Source organism: Scyliorhinus canicula, chromosome 13 (assembly GCF_902713615.1).
Source record: "Scyliorhinus canicula chromosome 13, sScyCan1.1, whole genome shotgun sequence".
NCBI lineage: Eukaryota > Metazoa > Chordata > Chondrichthyes > Carcharhiniformes > Scyliorhinidae > Scyliorhinus > Scyliorhinus canicula.
This window is the reverse complement of record NC_052158.1, coordinates 39,711,798-39,738,357: the sequence shown is the minus strand read 5'-3', so window position 1 is coordinate 39,738,357 and position 26,560 is coordinate 39,711,798. Positions and strand designations below refer to the sequence as shown.

Here is a 26,560-nt window from a genome sequence, read left to right as displayed (position 1 = left end):
TGGACAATTTTAATTTTCACAGTGACTGGGAGAAGCAAAGGACATGAAGGCTGTGAAGATGGTGAATTTCTATCATGTTCCCTGGGCAGTTTTCAATACATTTTATAAAATAACAAGTGAACAGGCTGCACTCGATTTGGAAACAAGGAAATGAACCCTAATTAATTTAAATCAGGACAGCAAAGGGAACAATTCTCAAACAGTGAACATCCCATGGTTGAGTTTGACATTTAGCTCGAGGTGGAGAAAGAGTCAAACCGAGGAATTAAGTTGAGGAAAGGCTGTGACTTCCAAGGAAGGAGAATGGAGCTGAGCCTGTTAAACTAGGCCCAGCTGTCAGAGATGCCCCGACAGAGAAACAGTGGGAGCTATTTAAAGGAGTATTTAGCACAGGACAAGCCCAAAACATTCCCCTAAAGAGCAGTATTTTCACTTCTGTAGCCAGGCAGCCAAAGTCCGGGATGTGGGAAGTGACACAGTGTAAAGATTCAGAAAATGGTTCACAGAAATACAGAGACAAATGGGAAAGTAATGTTCCAGAAATAAAGCGAACAACAAAGGAATAGAAGGGTTAAATTGATGTTTGTACAAGGGACATCGGGGCAAAGGTTCAGGTAATATAAAGCCGAATTGTGAAAGTTTATGTGAATATATTAACAGTAAACATGTGACTCAGAGAGATACAGAACAATTAAAGATTGACAGACAGGGCTGGAGATAACATGGAAGGTCTACTAACCAAGAACATTGTATCCTTTATCACTGCAGAGAAAGAAGATGAAATATCAGCGGTACAGAACAAACTAAAATCCATGAGCTTGATTTGGGAATAGTGCTGTTAGATTCCAAAGTTAATAATGTTTATTTGGAAAAACTGGGGCAGAGAAAGTGAGCAGAGAAAGACTTTGATCTTTCACAACGTCAGGACGAGCCAAAGGTCTTTAAAACCAATGAAATAATTTTTGTAGAACAGTCACTGTTGTGATTCAGGAAACACGGCAGCTAATTCTGTGCACAGCAAGATCCCACAGACAGCAATGTTCCTGTGATTAGACAATCGACATTAATGATGTCTCAGGGATCAATATGGATCCAGTTTATAATCACCGGGCTCTGCTTTGAAATAGTGTCCCGGGATGTTTTATATGAATCTGAGAGGACAGCTCTCCCTCAGGACTGATCCTGTGACAGTGCAGCATTCAGTCAGTAACACACTGAGAGTGCAGCCGAGTTTCTGTCATCAAGTCTCTGGAATGGGAGCTTCAATCCAGATCGTTCTGAGTCAGGTGTGATGCACGATCAATTGCACGAGATACTCAGATTGGTACAACTGTGGCTTTATGGGCAGCACGGTGGTGCAGTGGGTTAGCACTGCGGCCTCACGGCGCTGAGATCCCAGTTTCGATCCCGGCTCTGGGTCACTGTCCGTGTGGAGTTTGCACATTCTCCCCGTGTTTGGGTGGGTTTCACCCCCACAACCCAAAAATATGCAAGCTAGGTGGATTAGCCACTCTAAATTGCCCCTTATTCGGAAAAATTATTGGGTACACTAAATTTAAAAAAAACTGTGGCTTTATTACAGTCAGATGAGTGGCCTCCTGCTGCAGCTGGCGAAATGGCTGATCAGGAGGAAGTAATGCATATTTACACAGCTCTTTGTGGGCGGAGCCAGCCGGCAGGGGCTACCGGCGAACCTGTAGTGCAGGTCCTACCTTACATCCCCTAATACAGGTGCACACAGTGGATCACCACATTGATCCCCTGTTAAAAATGAGACCGACGGGGGTGGCGTGGAACTATATACAGATTTTAAAATAATTTACAGAGGGGAGGGGAAAAAAAAATATCCATCTTGTAGTCTGGTCCCCGTCAGAGGTTAAGTGTATCCGATGGTTTGACGGTTCGCTGGGAGCGACGTAGCGGTGGTGGCGATGTCGGTGCTGGCGGTGTTGGCGTCGACGACGTCGGTGCTGGCGGTGTTGGTGCTGGCCAGTAGTTGGATGACTCCGGGAGCATGCCGAAAGTTTCCTCGTCCTCTAGCGTGGGCAGGGGAAGGAGGGATGGACCTGGTGGGGCTAATGTTGGGAGCGCTGGGGGAGGGGAGGGTGGCGCGTGGGTGGGGAAGTGTGTGGGAGTGGAACCTGAGGGAGCCAAGTCCCTGAGTGAGACCGTATCCTGGCGGCCGTCGGGGAACTCCACATAGGCGCATACTGGGGGTTGGCGTGGAGCAGGCGTACCCTGTCCACCAAGGGGGTCCGCCTTGTGGAGTCGGACATGCCTACGTAGAAGAACCAGTCCTGGACTTCCTAGAGAAGGTAAAAACACGTTCATGGGGTGTGTTATTTGTGGCGGTGCACAGTAGTGACCGGATGGAGTGCAGTGCATCCGGGAGGACCTGCTGCCATCGAGCAGCTGGGAGGTTTCTGGACCGTAGAGCCAGCTGGACTGCCCTCCAAACCGTCCTGTTCTCCCTGCCCGTTTCCCCGGGGATTATAGCTGGTCGTCCTGCTGGAGGCGATACCCCTGCTGAGCAGGAACTGACGCAGCTCATCACTCATGAATGAGGATCCCCTGTCACTGTGGATGTAGTTGGGGAAACCGAACAGAGCGAAGATGGAGTTGAGGGCCTTGATGACGGTGGCAGACGTCATATCCGGGCATGGGATGGCGAAGGGGAACCTGGAGAATTCATCGACCACACTGAGGATATATGTGTTGCAGTCGGTGGAGGGGAGGGGCCCTTTGAAATCCACGTTGAGGCGTTCAAAGGGGCGGGACGCTTTCGCCAGGCACGCACGGTCCGGCCGGTAGAAGTGCGGCTTGCAGTCCGTACAGACCTGGCAGTCTCTGGTGACTGTCCGTACTTCCTCAACGGAGTAGGGCAGATTGCGGGCTTTGACGAGGTGATACAATCGAGTGACCCCCGGGTGACAAAGGCTGTCGTGCAGGGCGCGGAGCTGGTTCACTTGTGCGCTGGCACATGTACCTCGGCAGAGGGCGTCTGGGGGCTCATTGAGCTTGCCGGGGCGATACAAAATCTCGTAATTGTAGGTGGAGAGCTCGATTCTCCACCACAAGATTTTATCATTTTTGATCTTGCCCCACTGCGTGTTGTTGAACATGAAGGCTACCGACCGTTGGTCAATGAGGAGAGTGGATCTCCTGCCGGCCAGGTAATGCCTGCAATGGCGCATAGCTTCAACGATAGCCTGGGCCTCCTTTTCAATAGACGAGTGTCGAATTTCAGAGGCATGAAGAGTGTGGGAAAAGAATGCCACGGGTCTGCCTGCCTGGTTTAGAGTGGCGGCGAGGGTGACATCTGATGCATCGCTCTCAACTTGAAAGGGCCGTGTCTCATCTACTGCGTGCATCACGGCCTTGGCTATGCCTGCTCTAATACGGGCGAAGGCATGTTGTGCCTCGGCCGTGAGAGGAATTTGAGTGGACTGTAGAAGTGGGCGGGCCTTGTCCGCGTAGTTTGGGACCCACAGGTCGTAGTAGGAGAAGAACCCCAGGCAGCGTTTGAGGGCCTTGGGGCAGTGAGGAAGGGAAAGCTTCATGAGGGGGCGCATGCGGTTGGGATCGGGCCCCAGGAGTCCGTTTTGGACTACGTAGCCGAGGATGGCTAAGCAGTTGGTGCTGAACACGCACTTCTCCTTGCTGTAGGTGAGGTTGAGGAGGGTGGCGGTGTGGAGAAATTTGGCAAGGTTGGCGTCGTGGTCCTGCTGATCGTGGCCGCAGATGGTGACGTGCGGAGGACCTGTTGAGGAGAAGATGGCAGCGCCCATGCAGCGCACGTTGTAGGGGCATAGCAAAATGGCGGCGGCCATGGACCCCACGTTTGTGGGGCAGGGCAAGATGGTGGCACCCACTGGCCGCACGTGTACCTGGGGGGAGAAGATGGCGGCGTCCACTGGTCGCACGTGGCCCCGGGACCAGAAGATCGCGGCGCCCATTGTGCGATCGGCTGGGCGAAGGGGGCGATTGCGGGCGTGATAGCGGCGAATGCGCGGGCCTGACACACCGCCGCAAAGTGGCCCTTCTTACCGCAGGATTTGGGCAGTGCTGGCGGGGGTGCTTCTGTTGGCCGCAGAAGTAGCAGCGGGGACACCCAGGCTGCGTGGTATGGCGGGCGGCACAGGCATATTGAGTAGGAGAGGCCCCAGCCGGGGGGGGGGGGGGGGGGGGGGGGACGTTTGCGGGGTCCAGGAGGGGTGGGCAGCGCGGTGAGCGGGGTAGGATTGGACGTCACGAGATGCGACTGTCATGGAGAGCGCTAAAGCTTTTGTCTCCGCTAGGTCGAGCGTGGCCCCTTCCAGCAGTCGTTGTTGGATAGGGTCCGACGCAATCCCCATCACGAATGCGTCACACATGAGGAGATTGGAATGTTCAGTGGCCGTGACGGCCTGACAGTCACAGTCCCGTACGAGTGGGATAAGAGCCCACCAGAAATCTTCGATTGACTCACCAGGTAGTTGAGAGCGAGTGGCGAGTACGTGCCTGGCGAAGAGTGTGTTTGTTTTCTGAACGTAGTTCTCTTTAAGGAGTGCCATCGCTTCCGTGTAACTCGGGGCGTCCTGGATCAACAGGAACACGCTGGAGCTCAACCTGGAGTATAGAACTTGGATCTTGTGAGTTTCCGTCGGTGTGGGAGTCGCAGCGTTGATGGAGGCCTCATAACATGCCAGCCAGTGATTAAAGTCCTTTCTGGCGTCTGGCAAGTGCGGGTCCAGCTGCAGGCGATCTGGTTTGATCCTGATGTCCATAATGTAGAAAAATCTGACTGTAATAAATTGATGCATGATCAATTGCACGAAAGACTCAGATTGGTACAAGTGTGGCTTTATTACAGTCAGATTTGTGGCCTCCTGCTGCAGTTGGCGAAATGGCTGCTCAGGAGGAGGTCATGCATATTTATACGGCTCCTTGTGGGCGGAGCTAGCCGGCAGGGGCTACCGGTGAACCTGTAGTGCAGGTCCTACCTTACATCCCCTAATACAGGTGCACACAGTGGATCACCACAAGGTGAGAGTGTTTCCAGTGAGCCAAGGCTGGGAGTGAAATTTAAATCGGAATATTCCTGTCTTGTGATTTATAAATTTTTACAAGGTGAGGATCTCGAGGATTATGGAGCAATGGAGGCTCAATGATCTCACATGCTTTTATTCTTTCACTGCACGGACACTTCACTAGTTAACACAGCATTTTTATTCACATCCCTAATCACCCTGGAGAAGGTGATGGCGAGCTGTCTTCTTGAACCGCTGCAGTCCATGTGTTGTAGGTACACCCACTGTGCTGATAGGAGGGAGGTTCAGGATTTTGACCATTTGACATTGATTAGGAGAAACAAAACGGATTAATCAGTCATGGTCTAACGTCTTCAAAACACTACAGGGACAAGAAGGGTAATCCATGTTTCACCCACCCCAGGAGCATGTATAAAGGGGAGAATAAAAATCTCAGTGAAGGACAGTGGAGATCCTGCTCTGGATCAGACAGGATTCTGACATTGTGATAAAATGGTGGATTATTGGAGATTGTCACTGTGAGGCTGGACCTCACTTTGATCAGCTGGGAGTGTGTTGCCAATGTTTATTAACCTGTCACTTTAATTGTTTTTCAGACACTAACTCATTTACTGTGCTTTTCGCGATATTTGGAGTTTTCTGCTATTATTTTGGTCAGTGAAGTCCAGCTAGATTATTCTGATGATCAAATTGATGTTTGTTCACCAGTCCCGTTGACTGTTTCTATTACAGATATGAACACACACACTGTGATATACACTGCAGTCTCTGGGATTGAAGATTTTCCTGAGATGATTAGTGCAGCGATGGTGAACGGAGTCCAAATTGGTTACTATGACAGTAATATGCGTCGCTGCATCCCCAGGCAACAGTTCATGGCGGAATCTTTCGATATGGAATTCTGGGATGACATCACAGCTTTGGTCAACACACATTCAAACATGGCAAAGGAGATTATGAATGCAGCAATGAAGATGACATCTGGTAAATTCTGACATGTGGAAACGTTGTGTCACTTGACCCCATGTCACAGCCGGTCCCCGTGCAATGTCTCCTAATTTGTCACCTTCGCAAACAAGGCCTCAATTATATTATGCCCCCGGGTGAGGATGAATTGATTGGCTCTCCTTTGTTAAACCAAATCTTGGCTGGTCACAACACGGTTAAGTGTAAAGGAATCCCTTCCCCCGTGGATACCTTTCCCTGTCCAAGTATATTGGGCTGGATTCTCCGTCCCACCGCGCCACATTTCTGTTTCACCCCACCAGCGGGATGCTCCGTTACTCCAGCCGGTCAATGGTGTTTCCCATTGTGTGGCTGCCCCTCGCTGTCACTAAACCCCCCGGCAGCCGGCAAAACGGAGCATCCCGCCGGCAGAGAATCCAGCCCATTTACTTTTAGAAGGGGCCAATTTAAGCAGGTTTCACAAGTCAAAGAACGAGTGAGTTTATTAGTTAGTAAAATCCTGAGAAATTAATACAAACACAATACTCACACTAATTAGAAATGAGGGGCGGAATTCTCCACCCCCCGCAGGGTCAGGGAATCGCCTGGGGCTGGCGTAAATCCCGTCCCCGCCGTGGCCGGGAATCACGCCCCGCCGATTGGCGTGCCCCCTGCGGAGATTCTCTGGCCCGCGATGGGCCAAAGTCCCGCCGCTGACAGGCCTCTCCCGCCGGCGGAAATTGGAGCACCTCTGGTGCCGGCGGGATTGGTGGCGCGAGCGGGCTCCCGGGCACCTGGGGGGGGCGCTGGGCGATCGGACCCCGGTGGGTGCCCCCACGGTGGCCTGGCCCGCGATCGGGGCCCACCGATTGGTGGGCGGGCCTGTGCTGTAGGGTTACTCTTTTTCATCTGTCACGGCCTCCACCATGGCGGAGGCGGAAGAGACCCCCCCTACCGCGCATGCGCCCGTGTTGACGTCAGCGGCCGCTGATGCACTGGCGCATGCGCAGACCGGCGAAGGCCTTTCGGCCAGCCCTGACGCCGGGCGGCGGGTGCCAAAGGCCGTTGGCGCTGATTATGGCGCCAGTCGGCGTGGCGGAATGCACTCTGCGCGGGCTAAGAATTCCGCACCTTCGGGGAGGCCCGAAGCCGGAGTGGCTGCCGCCACTCCGCTTCGCCGGGACCCCCCGCCCAGCCGGGTAGGGGAGAATCCCGGCCGAGAACTTCAAGGTCCAGGTAAAAGTAAAAAAACATACAAATCAGGCTTTCAACTTTGCGGATGACACAAAGCTGGGTGGGAGGGTGAGCTGTGAGGAGGATGCAGAGATGCTTCAGTGTGATTTGGACAAGTTGAGTGAGCGGGCAAATGCATGGCAGATGCAGTATAATTTGGAGAAATGTGAGGTTGTCTACATTGGTAGCAAAAGCAGGAAGGCAGAATGAGGGCATAAATTAGGATCAGGAATGTGCAAAGAAACCTGGGTGTCCTCGTACACCAGTCGCTGAAGGTAAACATGCAGCTGCAGCAGGCGGTAAAGAAGGCAAATGGTATAGTGGCCTTCATAGCGAGAAAATTGAGTACAGGAGCTGGGATGTCTTGCTGCAATTATACAGGCCACACCTGGAATATTGTGTGCAGTTTTGGTTTCCTTATCTGAGGAAGGATCTTGTTGCTATGGAGGAAGTGCAGAGAAGGTTTAGCTGACTGATTGATGGGAAGGCAGGATGGAAGTATGAGGAGAGATTGAGTCGGGTGCTGATTGTATTCAATGGAGGTCAGAACAATGAGTGGGAACCGTATTGAAACCTCCAAATTCTAACAGGACTAAACCAGGTAGATGCAAAAAGGATGTTCCCGATGGTGGGGATGTCCAGAACTGAGGGTCACAATCTTAGAATTTGGGGAAGATCATTCAGGACAGAGATGAGGGGAATTTTCATCACCCAGAGAATGGTCGGCCTGTGAAATTTGTAACCACAGCTGTGTAGAAAATATTGTATGTGTCCCAGAAGCAGTTAGATATAGCAATTGGGACAAACCTGAATAAAGGATATGGGGGGAGGGGGGGGGGGGGGGGGGGGGGGGGGGTGGATGGCGGGATCATGTTGTTGATTTGAATGGTCATAATGAATGGCAGAGCAGGCTGGAAGGGCCAAAGGGCTTTGTGCTATTTTCTATGTAACTATGTTTGTCTGTGAGTGCATATAGTGGGATGTTGCGGCCATTAAGTTGGTTGATTCCAGCAGAACAGAGTTTGGGACGTGCACAATTAGTTTGGAGACACTGGATTCTCCAGGGTGACTGATCAGCTGTCCCGATGCCTTTCAATAGTCGCTTCTGCAGAATTTGTTCCGGTGACAGAGACACAGGGAAAGCTTTTTGCTGCAAATACTTTCTGGGAGGCTGGCTTATTATTCTTCAAGCACACAAGGACATCATCTCCCATCACTGACCCGTGGCTCACTGCACACAGTCCATCTCCCAGCACTGACCCCTGGGACACTGCACACAGTCCATCTCCCAGCACTGACCCCTGGGACACTGCACACAGTCCATCTCCCAGCACTGACCCCTGGGACACTGCACTCAGTCCCCCAGCACTGACCCCTGGGACACTGCACTCAGTCCCCCAGCACTGACCCCTGGGACACTGCACTCAGTCCATCTCCCAGCACTGACCCCTGGGACACTGCACTCAGTCCATCCCCCAGCACTGACCCCTGGGACACTGCACACAGTCCCCCAGCACTGACCCCTGGGACACTGCACTCAGTCCCCCAGCACTGACCCCTGGGACACTGCACTCAGTCCATCCCCCAGCACTGACCACTGGGACACTGCACTCAGTCCCCCAGCACTGACCCCTGGGACACTGCACTCAGTCCCCCAGCACTGACCCCTGGGACACTGCACTCAGACCCCCAGCACTGACCCCTGGGACACTGCACTCAGTCCATCTGCCAGCACTGACCCCTGGGACACTGCACTCAGTCCCCCAGCACTGACTCCTGGGACACTACACTCAGTCCCCCAGCACTGACCCCTGGGACACTGCACTCAGTCCATCGCCCAGCACTGATCCCGGGACACTGCACTGTCCCCCAGCACTGACCCCTGGCTCACTGCACTCAGTCTCCCAGCACTGACCCCTGGGACACTGCACTCAGTCCCCCAGCACTGACCCCTGGGACACTGCACTCAGTCCCCCAGCACTGACCCCTGGGACACTGCACTCAGTCCATCCCCCAGCACTGACCCCTGGGACACTGCACTCAGTCCCCCAGCACTGACCCCTGGGACACTGCACTCAGTCCCCCAGCACTGACCACTGGGACACTGAGTCCATCCCCAGCACTGACCCCTGGGACACTGCACTCAGTCCCCCCAGCACTGACCCCTGGGACACTACACTCAGTCCATCTCCCAGCACTGACCCCTGGGACACTGCACTGTTGCTCGTTCTGGGTGAGTGTGCTTAACACTCAATTGGCTCTGTTTTATTCCTAAGCTCTAGTGTCGACAGGTATCTTTATGATACCGCCCCGAGGTTCAAGTTCAAGCTCGATCAATGACTCAATACACCAGTTAGTAAGTTCATACAGGACACGTTTATTATTACACAGTTATTTACTTCTCATGCATATGATACTAAGACTAAACTATTCCTACCACTACTAGGCCAATACTTATCTGGAATAAGGGAACTGCCGGACCAGGGAACAATGGCCTCTTGCTCTGTCCTGGATCCGCAGGCTTCCAGTTGGTGTGGACTAAAGGGGTCAGGAGTGTCTACTCTCGTAGCGGGTGTTGTATGATACTTACTTGTCGGTGTAGCAATTGGCCAGGCCTCCTCACGTTCACGTTCCTGGAGAGCTGCTGCAAAGGTGTTCTGCTGGGAGGGCCGGCTAAGAGAGAGAGCTGGGGTCGGGATCTCTGTCTTATACTGTTTTGGGTTCGCGCCCATCTGGGCGGACCCTCTATAAACTTGTAATCGATTTGACCTCATACCTAACGATTGGTTTGAATTCCCCCAATAACGGGGCTGTTCTTCGATCACTGGGCAGTTCTTGGAGCTGTTTGTATTTTATTGTCCGGGACTCCTGGTGCTGAAGAGGCTACCTTGGCCTTTGTTATTCTTAATTGTGTCCATTGTGCCCGGGAATCACCAGGAGTCGCTCAATTAATATGCGCAGCTTGCTAGTTTCTATGCTGTCTGGTTTCTTCACAGACAGAATCCACAGAGAGGTTCTGCAACCTGCTTGCCTCTCTGTCATTGTCTAATTTTCCCTGCATGCAACTCAATGTTCCATTTTATGTCAGGAAGTGGCCAGCTTCGGTGGCTACACTCCCTCCTTGTCATCCTAACGCAATAGCGTGAAGGATCACACAACTACGGTGTCTTTGTTCCCTGACCTCAGCGAGTTCCATGGCCTCTGCACTTTCCTCAATTATGCAGAGAATTTTACCTACAATCTCTATTTGGCGCTATGTCATAAGGGGACATGCATTATCAAAATCACAACGGGAACCTCTATCTCCCCTTCAATACACTACACTCAACTTACATTCCATCATTCTATCTTCAAATCAGTACAGATTATAACAATATTCATTATACACTTCTCTGACTCGGCAGTCGAGCTCAGAGATACATAATCATTCAAAACACATTCCTTTATTTACATTTCAAGCGTTTCGGGGGTCTGGGGAAATCCGAAGATAGGGGATCGCATCCTATATACCGGGGTACGAGAGCGGTATGCTCTCCTTCGCCATTTCCTCATCCTAAAAGCCTGCACTCTGATGCAGACAATTGACAGTGCCAAAAGCGATTCTACTACATATGACAAGGAGTACCAATTCATAAATTTGGTACACCAGGTCGGGTTACCGTTGCTTGTTACTGGGCTTTGAGAGGCCTGGGGAAGTGAAACATTAACGGCCGATGGAGTGGGCGAAAGGGGGTTCGCGTCTGCGCGCAACCACGTGGATCACATAATGCAGAATACAACAATGAAAGACAGTTGCTGCATCTTCTCTTCTCCTCTTTTCCTGCTTTGGTCTTCTCTTGCTTTGTTCCTGTTCTTGGTCTCTCCTCGGAATGTCCAAGCTATGCGATCAAGCATAGTGTTTGTTAGTGATCCGTTTAACATCTTGAATTTTAGTATGTCTGTCCTCTAATGCCAAGTGTCCCTTTATGATTGGTCACTCCCTGTGACTCCCTCATTTTTTTTTTCAAAACTAATTTAGTACCAGACATACCTTTAACTACTGTGCCACTGCGAGCCGTCTCGCAGGCTTTGCAATTTACCATCCCAATGTTCCTGGATGTAAATAGCATGTGGAATGGCTGCCGAAGGGCTACCTAAAATAAAACAAACAAAACCAAATGTTTAGAAACTAGACTTTCGAAATGAGGTGCATATGGGCCGCGACGGGTAAGATTTGGGTGGAATCCCTGGGTAGGGCGTGCTGTGCCGTACCCGAGCTTAGCTGACCAGAGGGGGGTCCTCAGACAGGGCGGGTCCTCAATGCCGTTTCTCCACTGCCTGAGCGACCTGAAACGAACGGGCAAGAATGTAGTCATCATGGGGGTTGCCTCTTCTGTCCTCCAAACAGAAGAGCAGTTATGAAACTGGAGCTGGCAAGCTCTCAGAGGTTTCGGCCGATATGCCTGTCGGCTGGACTTCAGACATTTCAGATGATAAGGTGTCTTGCAAATTCTCAAAGGTATCGGCGGAAAAATTGAGTGTGTGCCCGCAGAGTTACTGTTGCTAGAAAATAAACAAAACACAAACAAACAAACATGCAACAAACATACTGCAGGTTCCATCAGAAAAGGACACCGTTTATCTCTCAAGTGGTTCCTCTTTTTACATCATCTGGACACCTCAATCATCGTCTTCTGCCAACAGGGTCGGGAGTCAGACTTAAAGTCATCCTCTTCTCCCGGATCCCATACTCTTGTATGGATCAGGCGTGCTATGGTTGCATTGTGTGACCGGGGGTCCATCTCGTCGTTCCGGACGAGCCTGGATGAATTGTCGCGGTGCCAATGAGTGTTGTCAAAATTTGAATGAGCGAAAGTGGGGTCGTCATTGTGGGGCGTGGGTTCTGGGTCTGGGGCCTTTATGTATATGATCTCAAAAGGATCACTGGAGTCGGGTTCGTAGTCGCTGTGTGTGGGGCCTGTTGTATCGGGGCAGTAGAGAGGCGTGCTGTGGCTGTCGTCAGAGTCACAGTCGTTGTCTCTGCTGGGGCAGCTTGTGGGCGTGTCGCGGCATGGTCTAAAGTCAATGGGCGGAGTCGAGGACGAGTCCGATGAGGTGCTGGTCTGTGAGGGGGAAGGGTGGAAATGCATCTCTTGTGGGTGGGGCGTGGTGTTCTGCTGCGTCTAGCAGGACATGGTGTGTGTGGTTGGTCTGTGTTCCATAAGCCTTTAACTGGTTGATATGGAACCAGGCAGTCTTCCCATTGGGGTACTTTATTTTATATACTGAAGGGCTGACTTTGTCCGCAATGGAATACGGACCTGAATAATTTGGGGCCAAAAACGTGCTGGGATTATAAACAGACAGCATCACCTGCTGTCCAACCTGAAACTCTGTGGAATGTACTGTTCTGTCGAAACAAGCCTTGCTCTGTTTCTTTTTCTTTTCCAATTTAACTGCGGCTGTTAACTGAGCCAATGTTACATTTTACATTAATTGTTTGACTGCTGTCTCGTGTGTGAGGGCCGTCACTTCTGGGCTGGTCATGTCGAGTCCTAAAAGGAATTCAGAACCTTTCATGGGGCGTTCAGTCATGAGTGTGTGTGGGGTGAAACCTGTTGAAGATGAAACAGTATTCCTTAAAAACATTAGTGCGAATGGGAGCACAGAATCCCAAGTCATATTATTTTCCTGGACCATCTTTCTAAGGGTCTATTTTAGAGTCCGATTCATGCGTTCCACTATACCGCTGCACTGGGGGTGGTACGCAATGTGGAAATTTTGTTTAATGCCGAATATGGTGAGGACGTTCTTCATGACCCGTCCTGTGAAATGAGATCCCTGGTCCGACTCAATACTTCTGGGGAGTCCCCATCAAGTAAAGATGTGGTGTGTCAGGATCTTTGCGGTTGTTTTGGCCGTGTTAGTTTGTGATGGAAATACCTCTATCCATTTGGTGAACGTATCAATTACTACCAAAACGTATTTATAGCCATTCCTGCATGGGGACAATGGACCTACAAACTCGATCTGGAGGTTAGTCCAGGGACCATTAACGTGGCGAGTGTGACCAAGCTGAGCCTTTTTAGAATACCTCTCCGGGTTGTTTTGTGCACAAATTAAACAAATCTCGATGTAATGCGTTACATCTTCTCTCAAATCTGGCCACCAACAGAGCTGTCTCAGGTGGGCTGTGGTGGGGTCTATCCCTTGGTGTCCATGACCATCATGGAATAAGGCAAATCATTTGATTCCTGTCCTTCTCAGGAACCACATACAGTTTATCTTTGAGAACCACACCATCATGTGTGGTCAGAGCGTGTTTAAACTTATCATACGGGGCCAAAAACCTTCCTCGCAAAATCTCCCTGAGATTGCTGTCCTGTTTTTGGACCTGTGTTAAATCCTCAATGTTTGTCTGTGAGACCTGAACTGAACACACAGGGCCGCTAGCGGGGGATGTCCAAAAATGTCCGTGCCTGGAACCTGCTTTTGCCAGTGCGTTAGCTTTCACATTTCCAGGGGGGATGACCGATGATGACTTCTTACTTTAATTATTCCGTATATCCTATCCTTTGCCTTTTCTAGGATATGGCAGAGCAATGGGGCTGATGGAAAGGGCTTTCCATCCGCGGAAACAAAACCTCTTGTCTTCCATGGGTAGGAAATCCGTCAGACTGTTGCAGACATATAGACTATCAGAATATATATCTGCTGGGCTGCAGAACGAATCTGGGTGGTCCACTATATATGCTATGGCCGCGAGCTCTGCTGCCTGTGCGCCAAAGCGACCAGGTAACTTTAAAGCTATCTCTTCTAATGCGCATCCCTGCGCATCCTCTACACAGATGCCGCATCCTGCAATGCGCTCACCATTTAAAACAGTGGATGAACCATCCACATAAATTCTCAGGGGTGCACACGTATCTGTGTGCTGGGGGTTTTGAGTTGAACTTCCTATCTTCTTGGGGGGCGTCTTTGCAATGAAGGGTCCTGTATTGTGGGGGGGGGGGCTACTATCTCACAATCATGGGGTTGTGCTGGGTATTGGAGGTTGTCTGCTAAGAAGGTGTGTGTCTTAGTCCGTTTCACTGTGATGTCCGTCCTTGTAAAAGAAGGGTCCACCTAGCTGCTCTAATGTGGCTAACTGAACCGTCCTTCAGTCATCCGTTCAATCGAAGCTGTGTGGGGGTGTGTTCGGTCAGAATCGTTATGGGGTTGAGTCCGGTAATGTACGAAAAGTACTGTACTGCCCACAATACTGCGAGTAGGTGCCTTTAGCAGGCTGAAAATCCTTGCTCAACTGGGTCTAAAAGTCTGGAGGCATAAGCCACTGGTCATAGCTGCTCGTGCCGTTCCTGAAGGAGCATGGCCGAGAGGGTCAGATCTGTGCTAGCTACCTCAATTGCACAGGGGGAGAGCGGGTCTGGAACTTGTAGCGCGGGTGCTGCGCTAAGGGCTTTCTTTAACTCTTCCACAGCCTCTGTATGCTGCGGAAGCCATTCCCGAGGGGCTCCTTTCTTAAGGAGGTCTGAGAGTGGGACTGCCTTTGTCGCAAAACCGTCAATGTGGTTCCGACAGTACCCACCCAGTCCTAAAAATGACCGGAGGGCTGAAACATTTTGGGGAAGGGGCAATTTGACGATTGAGTCAATTCTTTTGTACTCGATCTTGCCTTTACCGTGCGTGATGATCGTACCCAAATACATCACTTTACTCTCCAATATTTGGGCCTTTCTGGGGTTCACTTTACATCCGATTTTTTGCAGAAGTTCCAGGAGTACAGACAGAAGCATGATGTGCTCTGCCTTGGTGTCTGTCTGCAGTAATAAGTCGTCCACATACTGTACCAGACAATCGGGTCGGGAAAATTTTGATAATCCATTTGCCAGCTGTCAGTGGAAAATGGAGGGGGAATTGTGGAATCCTTGTGGGAGGCATGTCCACGTGTAATGCTGACCTTTATAAGTGGAATGCGAATTTGTACTGGCACACCTTCGCCAATGGGATTGACCAGAAGCCATTGCTAATGTTCAAAACCGTAAAGTACTTGGAGTTGAGTCCCTGCTTGAGCATGGTCTCGGGACTTGTTGCTACCATGGTGGCGACTGCGGGGGTGACTTTATTGAGTTCCCGATAATCAATGGTCAGACGACATGATCCGTCGGGCTTCCTCGCTGGCCAAATCGGTGCATTATTAGTAGAGGCTACTGATCTAAGTACGCCCTGCTCTAATAAGCTCTCTATTACTTTGGCGATTTCTCCCTCTGCTTCCTGGGGAAATCTGTACTGTCATTGTGGTCTAGGGTCAGGTCCTGTAATTTGAACGGATCCAGTCATTCTGCCGCGGTCATGCCTGTGACTGGCAAATGCTGATCGGTTGCTCTTTAAAACTGCCCTAACCTGTTTGTGGAGAGTGTGGTCGGATCAAAGCAATAATCTCCTACTGCGCTAATCCTGTTTTCATACTCAACTACTGTGAGCGTAGCGGGGGCTCTTTCAGACCTTGCCATTCGCCAGACACACTGATTGACTGGGTCGAACGACAGGCTGTGTGCATTCATGAAATCAATTCCGAGTATGTGTTCTGCTGTGTGGGGCAGATCTACTAGAACAATGGGGTGTCTGGTGGAGATATTCCCTAGCTGGATGGGTACAGGGGCTGTAATGTGTCCCTGCTGTGAGTGGCCTGTAAAGCCGCTGAGTGTGATTGTGGCTGCAGTGGGCCACTTGACCTTTTGGAACATGGTGGAGGAATTAATGGTCATGCGGGACCCTCCTGTGTCCCAGAGTAATTCTATGGGCTGTCCCCGAATTTTCGCTGTGACTACCGGTCGTCCAGATCTGTCCCAGAGGGTGTCACAGACCCAAGTGGGGGAGCCCGAACACAGTCAGTCCGTTCCGTCCACATTGGTCTGTCCTGACTGCGTCCCTATACTGTGAATGGGCATCGCTCTATTCCTGTTCAGAATGCCTGTCTGTTGGCTTCTCTGTGATTTCTGTGGTGCATTGCATTCTCTAGCAAAATGTCCTAACTGTCCGCAGTTAAAACATTCCTGTGACTTCTGTGGGGGGTTGTTCTGTCCCTCATTTACCCATGCGGGGTTTTGGTGCGCTCTTACTGCTTGAATGTCTACCTCGGTTTGCCCCTCCTTGGGCTTCTCAAATGCTGTCTTACCATGAATAGATTGCTCCCAGGCGCGGGACAATCTTTTCAAGACCCATTTTTCATTATGGGCCTCTTCTGAGGGGTCGTAATTAGAGCAGGCTTTCTGTCCTGCCTCTGTGGCATGGGAGATAATAGTGCGGGGCCATTTTACCATGTTATCTTGGGTCAAATGTGTGCGGTCTAATTCACCAAAAACTGCAGTGAAGTGAATCCACAGCCTTCCTGCAAATGCTGTGGGTTGATCGGTCTTTTTCTGCCTACATCTGTTTAGGCCTTCTACTGGGTCTCCTCTGTTATACCCTATCGCATCCAAAATAGCTGTATGCATTTCTTCGAGGGTGCCTCCTCCAACGTTCTGTGGGTCGATAGGGCTGCTACCACTGACGAGTCTAAACTCAAAACTGTGAGCTTAACCTGCTCTCGCGCATCAAGGCCGTACATGGTCTCCTGCTGTTTAACTTTCGCAAAGAATTGGTGGGGGTCTGAAGTGGGGAGGAACGGGGTGATTTTCTCACATGCATCCCTTAGTTGAGTCACGATTAACGGGGTGGTGTAAGTGATCTCGGGTGCGCCGTCTGCGGTTGCTTTTCGTTGGGTGGTGACTGGGTTCATTGGTGCGGGTGCTATCTGATCTGTGGGGGGTTGGGGCGCTTTCCTTTTCTGCTGTGTTTCTAGTGCACATGTTCCCTGAACATATCGCTGCGCTGTCTCACTTAACTCCTGCCAATCTGGGGCATTCTCTTCCTCTAGTTGCGTTCCAAAGGTTTCTTGGAGCCCATTTTGAACAGAAAGCAGAGATTGCAGCTCCGCAATCTGCTTCCTACACTTTGCATGGTCCGCTGTGCTTTGCCTTTGCTCAGTGGTGGCAGCGTGGCGTGCCCTTAAAGCTGCCTTCAGGTCGCTGCACTGCTTCTTCAGTGCCTCTACCTGCTTCTCTGATTCTTGTCGTATCAAGATTGCACGCTGCACATACTGATAGGCTTTTTCATATTGTACTTGGGAGCTGCTCAGATGGGCTAGACAAGACTGGTGTGCCCTCTTGGCATCTTCCACCTCTCTATCCTTATCTGCCAACTTCTTTCTTAACTCTAGATTTTCTCTTTCTATATCACTGATGTATCCACTTTGCTCATGCAATGCCTTTCCTCTAACTCTGTGCGGAGTGACCTCCTCTATGCCTCGCAATTCTGCCAAGCAGGACACAATTGCCATCGGCTTACGTGCTTTACCTAAATTCCTTTTGTGAATTACGCTCAGGTCCTCCCACCAAGTATGTCATAAACTCCCTGGGCCTGTTTCCTCATTCGATCAGAATTCGCTCCAAAGGGGCCATCCTTTCCCTTTTGAGGTACTTCCTGATCTCTTGTTCCCAAATGGGACACTGACCTATTCTGCTGGTCGCTGCGACCACAAACTATTGGGGGTGCATGAGGCGTTCCATTGCCTGCATGGCCATCTCTTTCTCAATGCTCTCGCTTAAATTTAGAACAAGGGATGATAAGGTGGGTTAGAAAATACGGGTACGGCTTTCGCTATTTTCTGAGTTATAAACTCCCGACAGTTTGTCACAACAAAAGTCTCTCAGTTTTACCTTATAACCCTGTTAGTTACGCATGCAAAACAAACTTCCGAATTATGAGGATTGATGTGAACTTCTTGAACACTTTTCCTTTTCCCAATTGGATTTCTGATTCAAATTGCTGGGTTCTCTCGGAGTGGGGGGGCCACTTCTAGTCGAGTCCCGGCGGAGCCGCCACTAAATGTTGCTCGTTCTGGGTGAGTGTGCTTAACACTCAATTGGCTCTGTTTTATTCCTTAGCTCTAGAGTCGCCAGGTATCTTTATGATACCGCCACGAGGTTCAAGTTCAAGTTCAGATCAATGACTCAATACACCAGTTAGTAAGTTCAAACAAGACACGTTTATTATTACAGTTATTTACTTCTCATGCACATAATACTAAGACTAAACTGTTCCTACCACTACTAGGCCAATACTTATCTGGAATAAGGGAACTGCCTGATCAGGGAACAATGGCCTCTTGCTCTGTCCTGGATCTGCAGCCTTCCAGTTGGTGTGGACTAAAGGGGTCAGGAGTGTCTATTCTCGTAGCGGGTGTTGTATGACACTTACTTGTCGGTGTAGCAATTGGCCAGGCCTCTCCTTCTCGCGTCCAAGTTCCTGGAGTGTTCTGCTTGGAGGGCCGGCTAAGAGAGCGGAGGGCTGGCTGAGAGCGAGGAGGGCTGGCTAAGAGATCGAGCTGGGGTCGGGGTCTCTGTCTTATACTGTTTTGGGTTTCGCGCCCATCTGGACGGACCCTCTATAACCTTGCAATCGATTGGACCTCATACCAATCGATTGGTTTGAATTCCCCAATACTGGGGCTGTTTCCCGATCGCTGGGCGGTTCTTGGGGCTGTTTGTAACTTATTGTCCGGGACTGCTGCTGGCACTGAAGAGTCTACCTTGGCCTTTGTTATTCTTAATTGTGTCCATTGTGCCCGGGAATCACCGGGAATCGCTCAATTAATATGCGCAGCTTGCTAGAACATAGAACATAGAACATTACAGCGCAGTACAGGCCCTTCGGCCCACGATGTTGCACCGTCCTGTGAAACCCTTCTAAAGCCCCTCTACACTATTCCCTTATCGTCCATATGCCTATCCAATGACCATTTGAATGCGTTTAGTGTTGGCGAGTCCACTACTGTTGCAGGCAGGGCATTCCACGCCCTTACTACTCTCTGAGTAAAGAACCTACTTCTGACATCTGTCCTATATCTATCTCCCCTCAATTTAAAGCTATGTCCCCTCGTGCTGGACATCACCATCCAAGGAAAAAAGCTCTCGATGTCCACCCTATCTAATCCTCTGATCATCTTGTATGCCTCAATTAAGTCCCCTCTTAACCTTCTTCTCTCTAACGAAAACAGCCTCAAATCCTTCAGCCTTTCCTCATATGATCTTCCCTCCATACCAGGCAACATTTGTGTAAATCTCCTCTGTACCCTTTCCAATGCTTCCACATCCTTCCTATAATGTGGCGACCAGAACTGCACACAATACTCTAAATGCGGCCGCACCAGAGTTTTGTACAACTGCAGCATGACCTCATGGCTCCGAAACTCAATTCCTCTACCAATAAAAGCTAACACACCGTACGCCTTCTTAACAACCCTCTCAACCTGAGTGGCAACTTTCAGGGATCTATAGACATGGACACTGAGATCTCTCTGCTCGTCCACACTACCAAGAATCTTACCATTAGCCCAGTCCTCTGCCTTCCAAAATGAATCACCTCACACTTTTCTGCATTAAACTCCATTTGCCACCTGTCAGCCCAGCTCTGCAGCTTATCTATGTCCCTCTGTAACTTGTAACATCCTTCTGCACTGTCCACAACTCCACCAACTTTAGTGTCATCTGCAAATTTACTCACCCATCCTCCTACGCCCTCCTCCAGGTCATTTATAAAAATGACAAACAGCAACGGCCCCAAAACAGATCCTTGTGGCACACCACTAGTAACTGGACACCAGTCAGAGCATTTCCCATCAACCATCACTCTTTGTCTTCTATCAGCTAGCCAATTTCTGATCCAAACTGCTAAATCACCCTGAATCCCATGCCTCTGTATTTTCTGCAATAGCCTACCGTGGGGAACCTTATCAGGCGCTTTCCTGAAATCCATATACACCACATCAACTGCTTTACCCTCATCCACGTTTGGTCACCTTCTCGAAGAACTCAATGAGGTTTGTGAGGCACGACCTACCCTTCACAAAACCATGTCGACTAGCTCTAATCAAATTATTCCTTTCCAGGTGATTATACATCCCATCTCTTATAAACCTTTCCAAGACTTTTCCCACAACAGAAGTAAGGCTCACTGGTCTATAGTTACCGGGGTTATCTCTACTCCCCTTCTTGAACAAGGGGACAACATTTGCTATCCTCCAGTCTTCTGGCACTATTCCTGTAGATAAAGATGACTTAAAGATCAAAGCCAAAGGCTCAGCAATCTCCTCCCTAGCTTCCCAGAGAATCCTAGGATAAATCCCATCCGGCCCAGGGAACTTATCTATTTTCACACTTTCCAGAATCGCTAACACCTCCTCCTTATGAACCTCAAGCCCTTCTAGTCTAGTAGCCTGTATCTCAATATTCTCCTCGACAACTTTGTCTTTTTCCTGTGTGAATACTGACGAAAAATACTCATTTAGCACCTCTCCTATCTCCTCGGACTCTACGCACAACTTCCCACTACTGTACTTGACTGGCCATATTCTTACCTTAGTCATTCTTTTATTCCTGACATACCTATAGAAACCTTTAGGGTTATCCTTGATTCTACCTGCCAAAGACTTCTCATGTCCTCGCTTGGCTCTTCTTAGCTCTCTCTTTAGAGCCTTCCGAGCTAACTTGTAACTCTCAAGCGACCCAACTGAACCATCACGTCTCATCTTCACATAAGCCTCCTTCTTCCTCTTGACAAGTGATTCAACTGCTTTAGTAACCCATGGTTCCCTCACTCGACCACTTCCTCCCTGCCTAACAGGTACATACTTATCAAGGACACGCAGTAGCTGTTCCTTGAACATGCTCCACATTTCCAGTGTGTCCATCCCCTGCAGTTTTCCTCTCCAGGCAATGCATCCTAAGTCTTGCCTCATCGCATCATAATTGCCTTTCCCCCAGCAATAACTCTTGCCCTGCGGTTTATACCTATCCCTTTCCATCGCTAAAGTAAACGTAATCGCATTGTGGTCACTATCACCAAAATGCTCACCTACCTCCAAATCTAACACCTGCCCTGGTTCATTACCCAGTACCAAATCCAATACGGCCGCGCCTCTTGTTGGCCTATCTACATACTGCATCAGGAAACCCTCCTGCACACATTAGACAAAAACGGATCCATCTAAAGTACTCGAACGATAGTGTTTCCAGTCAATATTTGGAAAGTTAAAGTCCCCCATAACAACTACCCTGTTATTTTCGCTCCTATCCAGAATCATCTTTGCAATCCTTTCCTCTATATCTCTGGAACTTTTCGGAAGCCTATACAAAAGCCCTAACAGGGTGACCTCTCCTTTCCTGTTTCTTAACTCAGCCCATACTACCTCAGTATTCGAGTCCTCATCAAATGTCCTCTCAGCCACCGTAATACTGTCCTTGACGAACAATGCCACCCCTCCCCCTCTCTTACCACCTTCCCTGAACTTACTGAAATATCTAAACCCCGGCACCTGCAACAACCATCCTCGCCCTGCTCTATCCATGTCTCCGAAATGGCCACAACATCGAAGTCCCAGGTACTAACCCATGCCGCAAGCTCACCCACCTTATTCCGGATTCCCCCGGCATTGAAGTAGACGCACTTTAGACCACCTTCCTTCCTGCCGATACACTCCTGCAACTTTGAAACCTTACTCATGACCTCACTACTCTCAGCTTCTTGTGTACTGGAGCTACAATTCCCTGCTGAACTAGTTTAAACCCTCCCGAAGAGCATTAGCAAACCTCCCCCCGAGGATATTAGTATCCCTCTGGTCCAGGTGTAGACCATCCCGTTTGTAGAGGTCCCACCTACCCCAGAATGAGCCCCAATTGTCCAGGAATCTGAAACCCTCCCTCCTGCACCATCCCTGCAGCCACGTGTTCAACTGCTCTCTCTCTCTATTCCTCGACTCGCTAGCACGTGGCACGGGTAACAACCCAGAGATAATAACTCTGTTTGTTCTAGCTCTAAGTTTCCACCCTAGCTCCCTGAATTCCTGCTTTACATCCCTATCCCTTTTCCTACCTATGTCGTTGGTACCTATGTGAACCACGACTTGGGGCTGCTCCCCCTCCCCCTTAAGGATCCCGAAAACACGATCTGAGCCATCGCGGACCCTGGCACCTGGGAGGCAACACACTAACCGCGAGTCTCTCTCATTCCCACAGAATCTCCTATCTATCCCACTAACTATGGAGTCTCCAATGACTAATTTTCTACTCATTTCCCCCCCTTCCCTTCTGAGCAACAGGGACAGACTCTGTGCCAGAGACCTGTACCCCATGGCTGACCCCGGTAAGTCGTCCCCCCCAACAGTATCCAAAGCGGTATACCTGTTACTAAGGGAAACAACCACAGGGGATCCCTGTACTGACTGCTTACCCACAGCCCCTCTCACCGTCACCCATCTATCTTTATTCTTTGGCGTAACTACTTGCCTGAAGCTTCTATCTATGACCATCTCTGCTTCCCGAATGATCCGAAGTTCATCCAGCTCCAGCTCCAGTTCCCTAACACGGTTTTTGAGGAACTGGAGTTGGGTGCACTTCCCACAGATGAAATCAGCAGGGACACTGACAGCGTCCCTCACCTCAAACATTCTGCAGGAGGAGCATTATACTGTACTGCCTTCCCTGACATCACCTCTAGATTTAAAAAAAACAAGAAAAAGAAAGGAAGAGCTTACCTGATATTCTCTCAAACCCTGCTCCCGCTGAAAGGTAAGCAAATTTAAAGGCACTCACTCACCTTCACGACAGGCCCCTGCTCCCGCTTCCCAACGACCGTGGCTTTTTTTTTGGTTAGAGGAGGAGGTAGGGGGGAAACACTGACGAAGTGTTTCGGGTTTAACTGTCACTTGACAACAGCTCCTCCACAAACCACCTTCAAATTAGGCTGACCGCATTGCATGTATGCAAATTTCCCCAGAAGGGCCAATCAGTAGCTCTGCTCTGCTGCACTCTGCTGGATTCTATGCTGTCTGGTTTCTTCACAGACAGAATCCACAGAGAGGTTCTGCAACCTGCTTGCCTCTCTAACATTGTCCAATTTTCCCTGCATGCAACTCAATGTTCCATTTTATGTCGGGAAGTGGCCAGCTTCGGTGGCTACAGCACTCAGTCCATCTCCCAGCACTGACCCCTGGGACACTGCACTCAGTCCCCCAGCACTGACCCCTGGGACACTGCACTCAGTCTCCCAGCACTGACCCCTGGGACACTGCACTCAGTCCCCCAGCACTGACCCCTGGGACACTGCACTCAGTCCCCCAGCACTGACCCCTGGGACACTGCACTCAGTCCATCCCCCAGCACTGACCCCTGGGACACTGCACTCAGTCCCCCGGCACTGACCCCTGGGACACTGCACTCAGTCCCCCAGCACTGACCCCTGGGACACTGCACTCAGTCCCCCAGCACTGACCCCTGGGACACTGCACTCATTCTCCCAGCACTGACCCCTGGGACACTGCACTCAGACCCCCAGCACTGACCCCTGGGACACTGCACTCAGTCCCCCAGCACTGACCCCTGGGTAACTGCACTGAGTCCCCCAGCACTGACCCCTGGGTAACTCCACTCAGTCCCCCAGCACAGACTCCTGGGACACTGCAATCAGTCTCCCAGCACTGACCCCTGGAACACCGCACTCAGTCCCCCAGCACTGACCCCTGGAACACCGCACTCAGTCCCCCAGCACTGACCCCTGGGACACTGCACTCAGTCCCCCAGCACTGACCCCTGGAACACCGCACTCAGTCCCACAGCACTGACCCCTGGGACACTGCACTCAGTCCCCCTGCACTGACCCCTGGAACACCTGCACTCAGTCCCCCAGCACTGACCCCTGGGACACTGCACTCAGTCCATCTCCCAGCACTGACCCCTGGACACTGCACTCAGTCCCCCAGCACTGACCCCTGGGACACTGCACTCAGTCATCTCCCAGCACTGACCCCTGGACACTGCACTCAGTCCCCCAGCACTGACCCCTGGGACACTGCACTCAGTCCCCACAGCACTGACTCCCTGGGACACTGCACTCAGTCCCCCAGCACTGACCCCTGGGACACATGCACTCAGTCCCCCAGCACTGACCCCTGGGACACTGCACAGTGCCACAGCACTGACTCCTGGGACACTGCACTCAGTCCCCCAGCACTGACCCCTCGGTCACTGCACTCAGTCCCCCAGCACTGACTCCTGGGACACTGCACTCAGTCCATCTCCCCAGCACTGACCCCTGGGACACTGCACTCAGTCCATCTCCCAGCACTGACCACTTGGACACCGCACTCAGTACCCCAGCACTGACCCCTGGGACACTGCACTCAGTCTCCCAGCACAAACCCCTGGGACACTGCACTCAGTCCCCCAGCACTGAGCCCTGGGTCACTGCACTCAGTCCATCTCCCAGCACTGACCCCTTGGACACTGCACTCAGTCTCCCAGCACTGACCCCTGGTACACTGCACTCAGTCCCCCAGCACTGACCCCTGGGACACTGCACTCAGTCCCCCAGCACTGACCCCTGGGACACTGCACTCAGTCCCCCAGCACTGACCCCTGGGTCAGAGCACTCAATCCATCTCCCAGCACTGACCCCTGGGACATTGCACTCAGTACCCCAACACTGACCCCTGGGACACTGGACTCAGTCCATCTCCAAGCACTGACCCCTGGGACATTGCAGTCAGTCCCCCAGCACTGACCCCTGGGACACTGGACTCAGTCCATCTCCCAGCACTGACCCCTGGGACACTGCACTCAGTCCCCCAGCACTGACCCCTGGGACACTGCACTCAGTCCCCCAGCACTGACCCCTGGGACACTGCACTCAGTCTCCCAGCACTGACCCCTGGGACACTGCACTCAGTCCATCTCCCAGCACTGACCCCTGGGGCACTGCACTCAGTCCCCCAGCACTGACCCCTGGGTCACTGCACTCAGCCCATCCCCCAGCACTGACCCCTGGGACACTGCACTCAGTCCATCCCTCAGCACTGACCCTTGGGACACTGCACTCAGTCCATCCCCTGCACTGACCCCTGGGACACTGCACTCAGTCCCCCAGCACTGACCCCTGGGACACTGCACTCAGTCCCCCCAGCACTGACCCCTGGGACATTGCACTCAGTCCCCCTGCACTGACCCCTGGGACACTGCACTCAGTCCATCCCCAGCACTGACCCCTGGGACACTGCACTCAGTCCCCCTGCACTGACCCCTGGGACACTGCACTCAGTCCCACAGCACTGACCCCTGGGACACTGCACTCAGTCCCCCAGCACTGACCCCTGGGACACTGCACTCAGTCCATCTCCCAGCACTGACCCCTGGTACGCTGCACTCAGTCCCCCAGCACTGACCCCTGGGACACTGCACTCAAGTCTCCCAGCACTGACCCCTGGGACGCTGAACTCAAGTCCCCCAGCACTGACCCCTGGGACACTGCACTCAGCCCATCCCCCAGCACTGACCCCTGGGACACAGCACTCATTCCATCTCCCAGTACTGACCCCTGGGACACTGCACTCAGTCCCCCAACACTGACCCCTGGGACACTGCACTCAGTCCATTTCCCAGCACTGACCCCTGGGACACTGCACTCAGTCCCCCAGCACTGACCCCTGGGACACTGCACTCAGTCCCCCAGCACTGACCCCTGGGACACTGCACTCAGTCCATCCCCCAGCACTGACCCCTGGGACACTGCACTCAGTCCCCCAGCACTGACCCCTGGGACACTGCACTCAGTCCCCCAGCACTGACCCCTGGGACGCTGCACTCAGTCCCCCAGCACTGACCCCTGGGACACTGCACTCAGTCTCCCAGCACTGACCCCTGGGTCACTGCACTCAGCCCATCCCCCAGCACTGACCCCTCGGACACTGCACTCAGTCCCCCAGCACTGACCCCTGGGACACTGCACTCAGTCCATCCCTCAGCACTGACCCTTGGGACACTGCACTCAGTCCATCCCCTGCACTGACCCCTGGGACACTGCACTCAGTCCCCCAGCACTGACCCCTGGGACACTGCACTCAGTCCCCCAGCACTGACCCCTGGGACATTGCACTCAGTCCCCCAGCACTGACCCCTGGGACACTGCACTCAGTCCATCCCCCAGCACTGACCCCTGGGACACTGCACTCAGCCCCGCAGCACTGACCCCTGGGACACTGCACTCAGTCCATCCCCCAGCACTGACCCCTGGGACATTGCACTCAGTCCCCCAGCACTGAACCCTGGGACACTGCACTCAGTCCATCCCTCAGCACTGACCCTTGGGACACTGCACTCAGTCCATCCCCTGCACTGACCCCTGGGACACTGCACTCAGTCCCCCAGCACTGACCCCTGGGACACTGCACTCAGTCCCCCAGCACTGACCCCTGGGACACTGCACTCAGTCCCCCCGCACTG

The 26,560-nt window shown here is 51.7% G+C and overlaps 2 protein-coding genes across 3 annotated transcripts in view; both read left to right on the top strand.

Annotated features, from left to right (window-relative positions):
- The window catches only part of LOC119976111 (stonustoxin subunit alpha-like), a 784,268-nt gene that overhangs the window by 640,437 nt on the left and 117,271 nt on the right, over positions 1-26,560 (top strand). The window lies entirely within an intron of this gene.
- The window catches only part of LOC119976116 (class I histocompatibility antigen, F10 alpha chain-like), a 61,123-nt gene that overhangs the window by 18,226 nt on the left and 16,337 nt on the right, over positions 1-26,560 (top strand). For both annotated transcript variants that reach the window (XM_038816295.1, XM_038816294.1), the window contains one exon: positions 5,763-6,014. In XM_038816295.1, coding sequence (XP_038672223.1) covers positions 5,765-6,014 — 250 coding nt within the window. In that variant the 5' untranslated portion in view covers positions 5,763-5,764. The remainder of the gene's footprint in view (positions 1-5,762; positions 6,015-26,560) is intronic.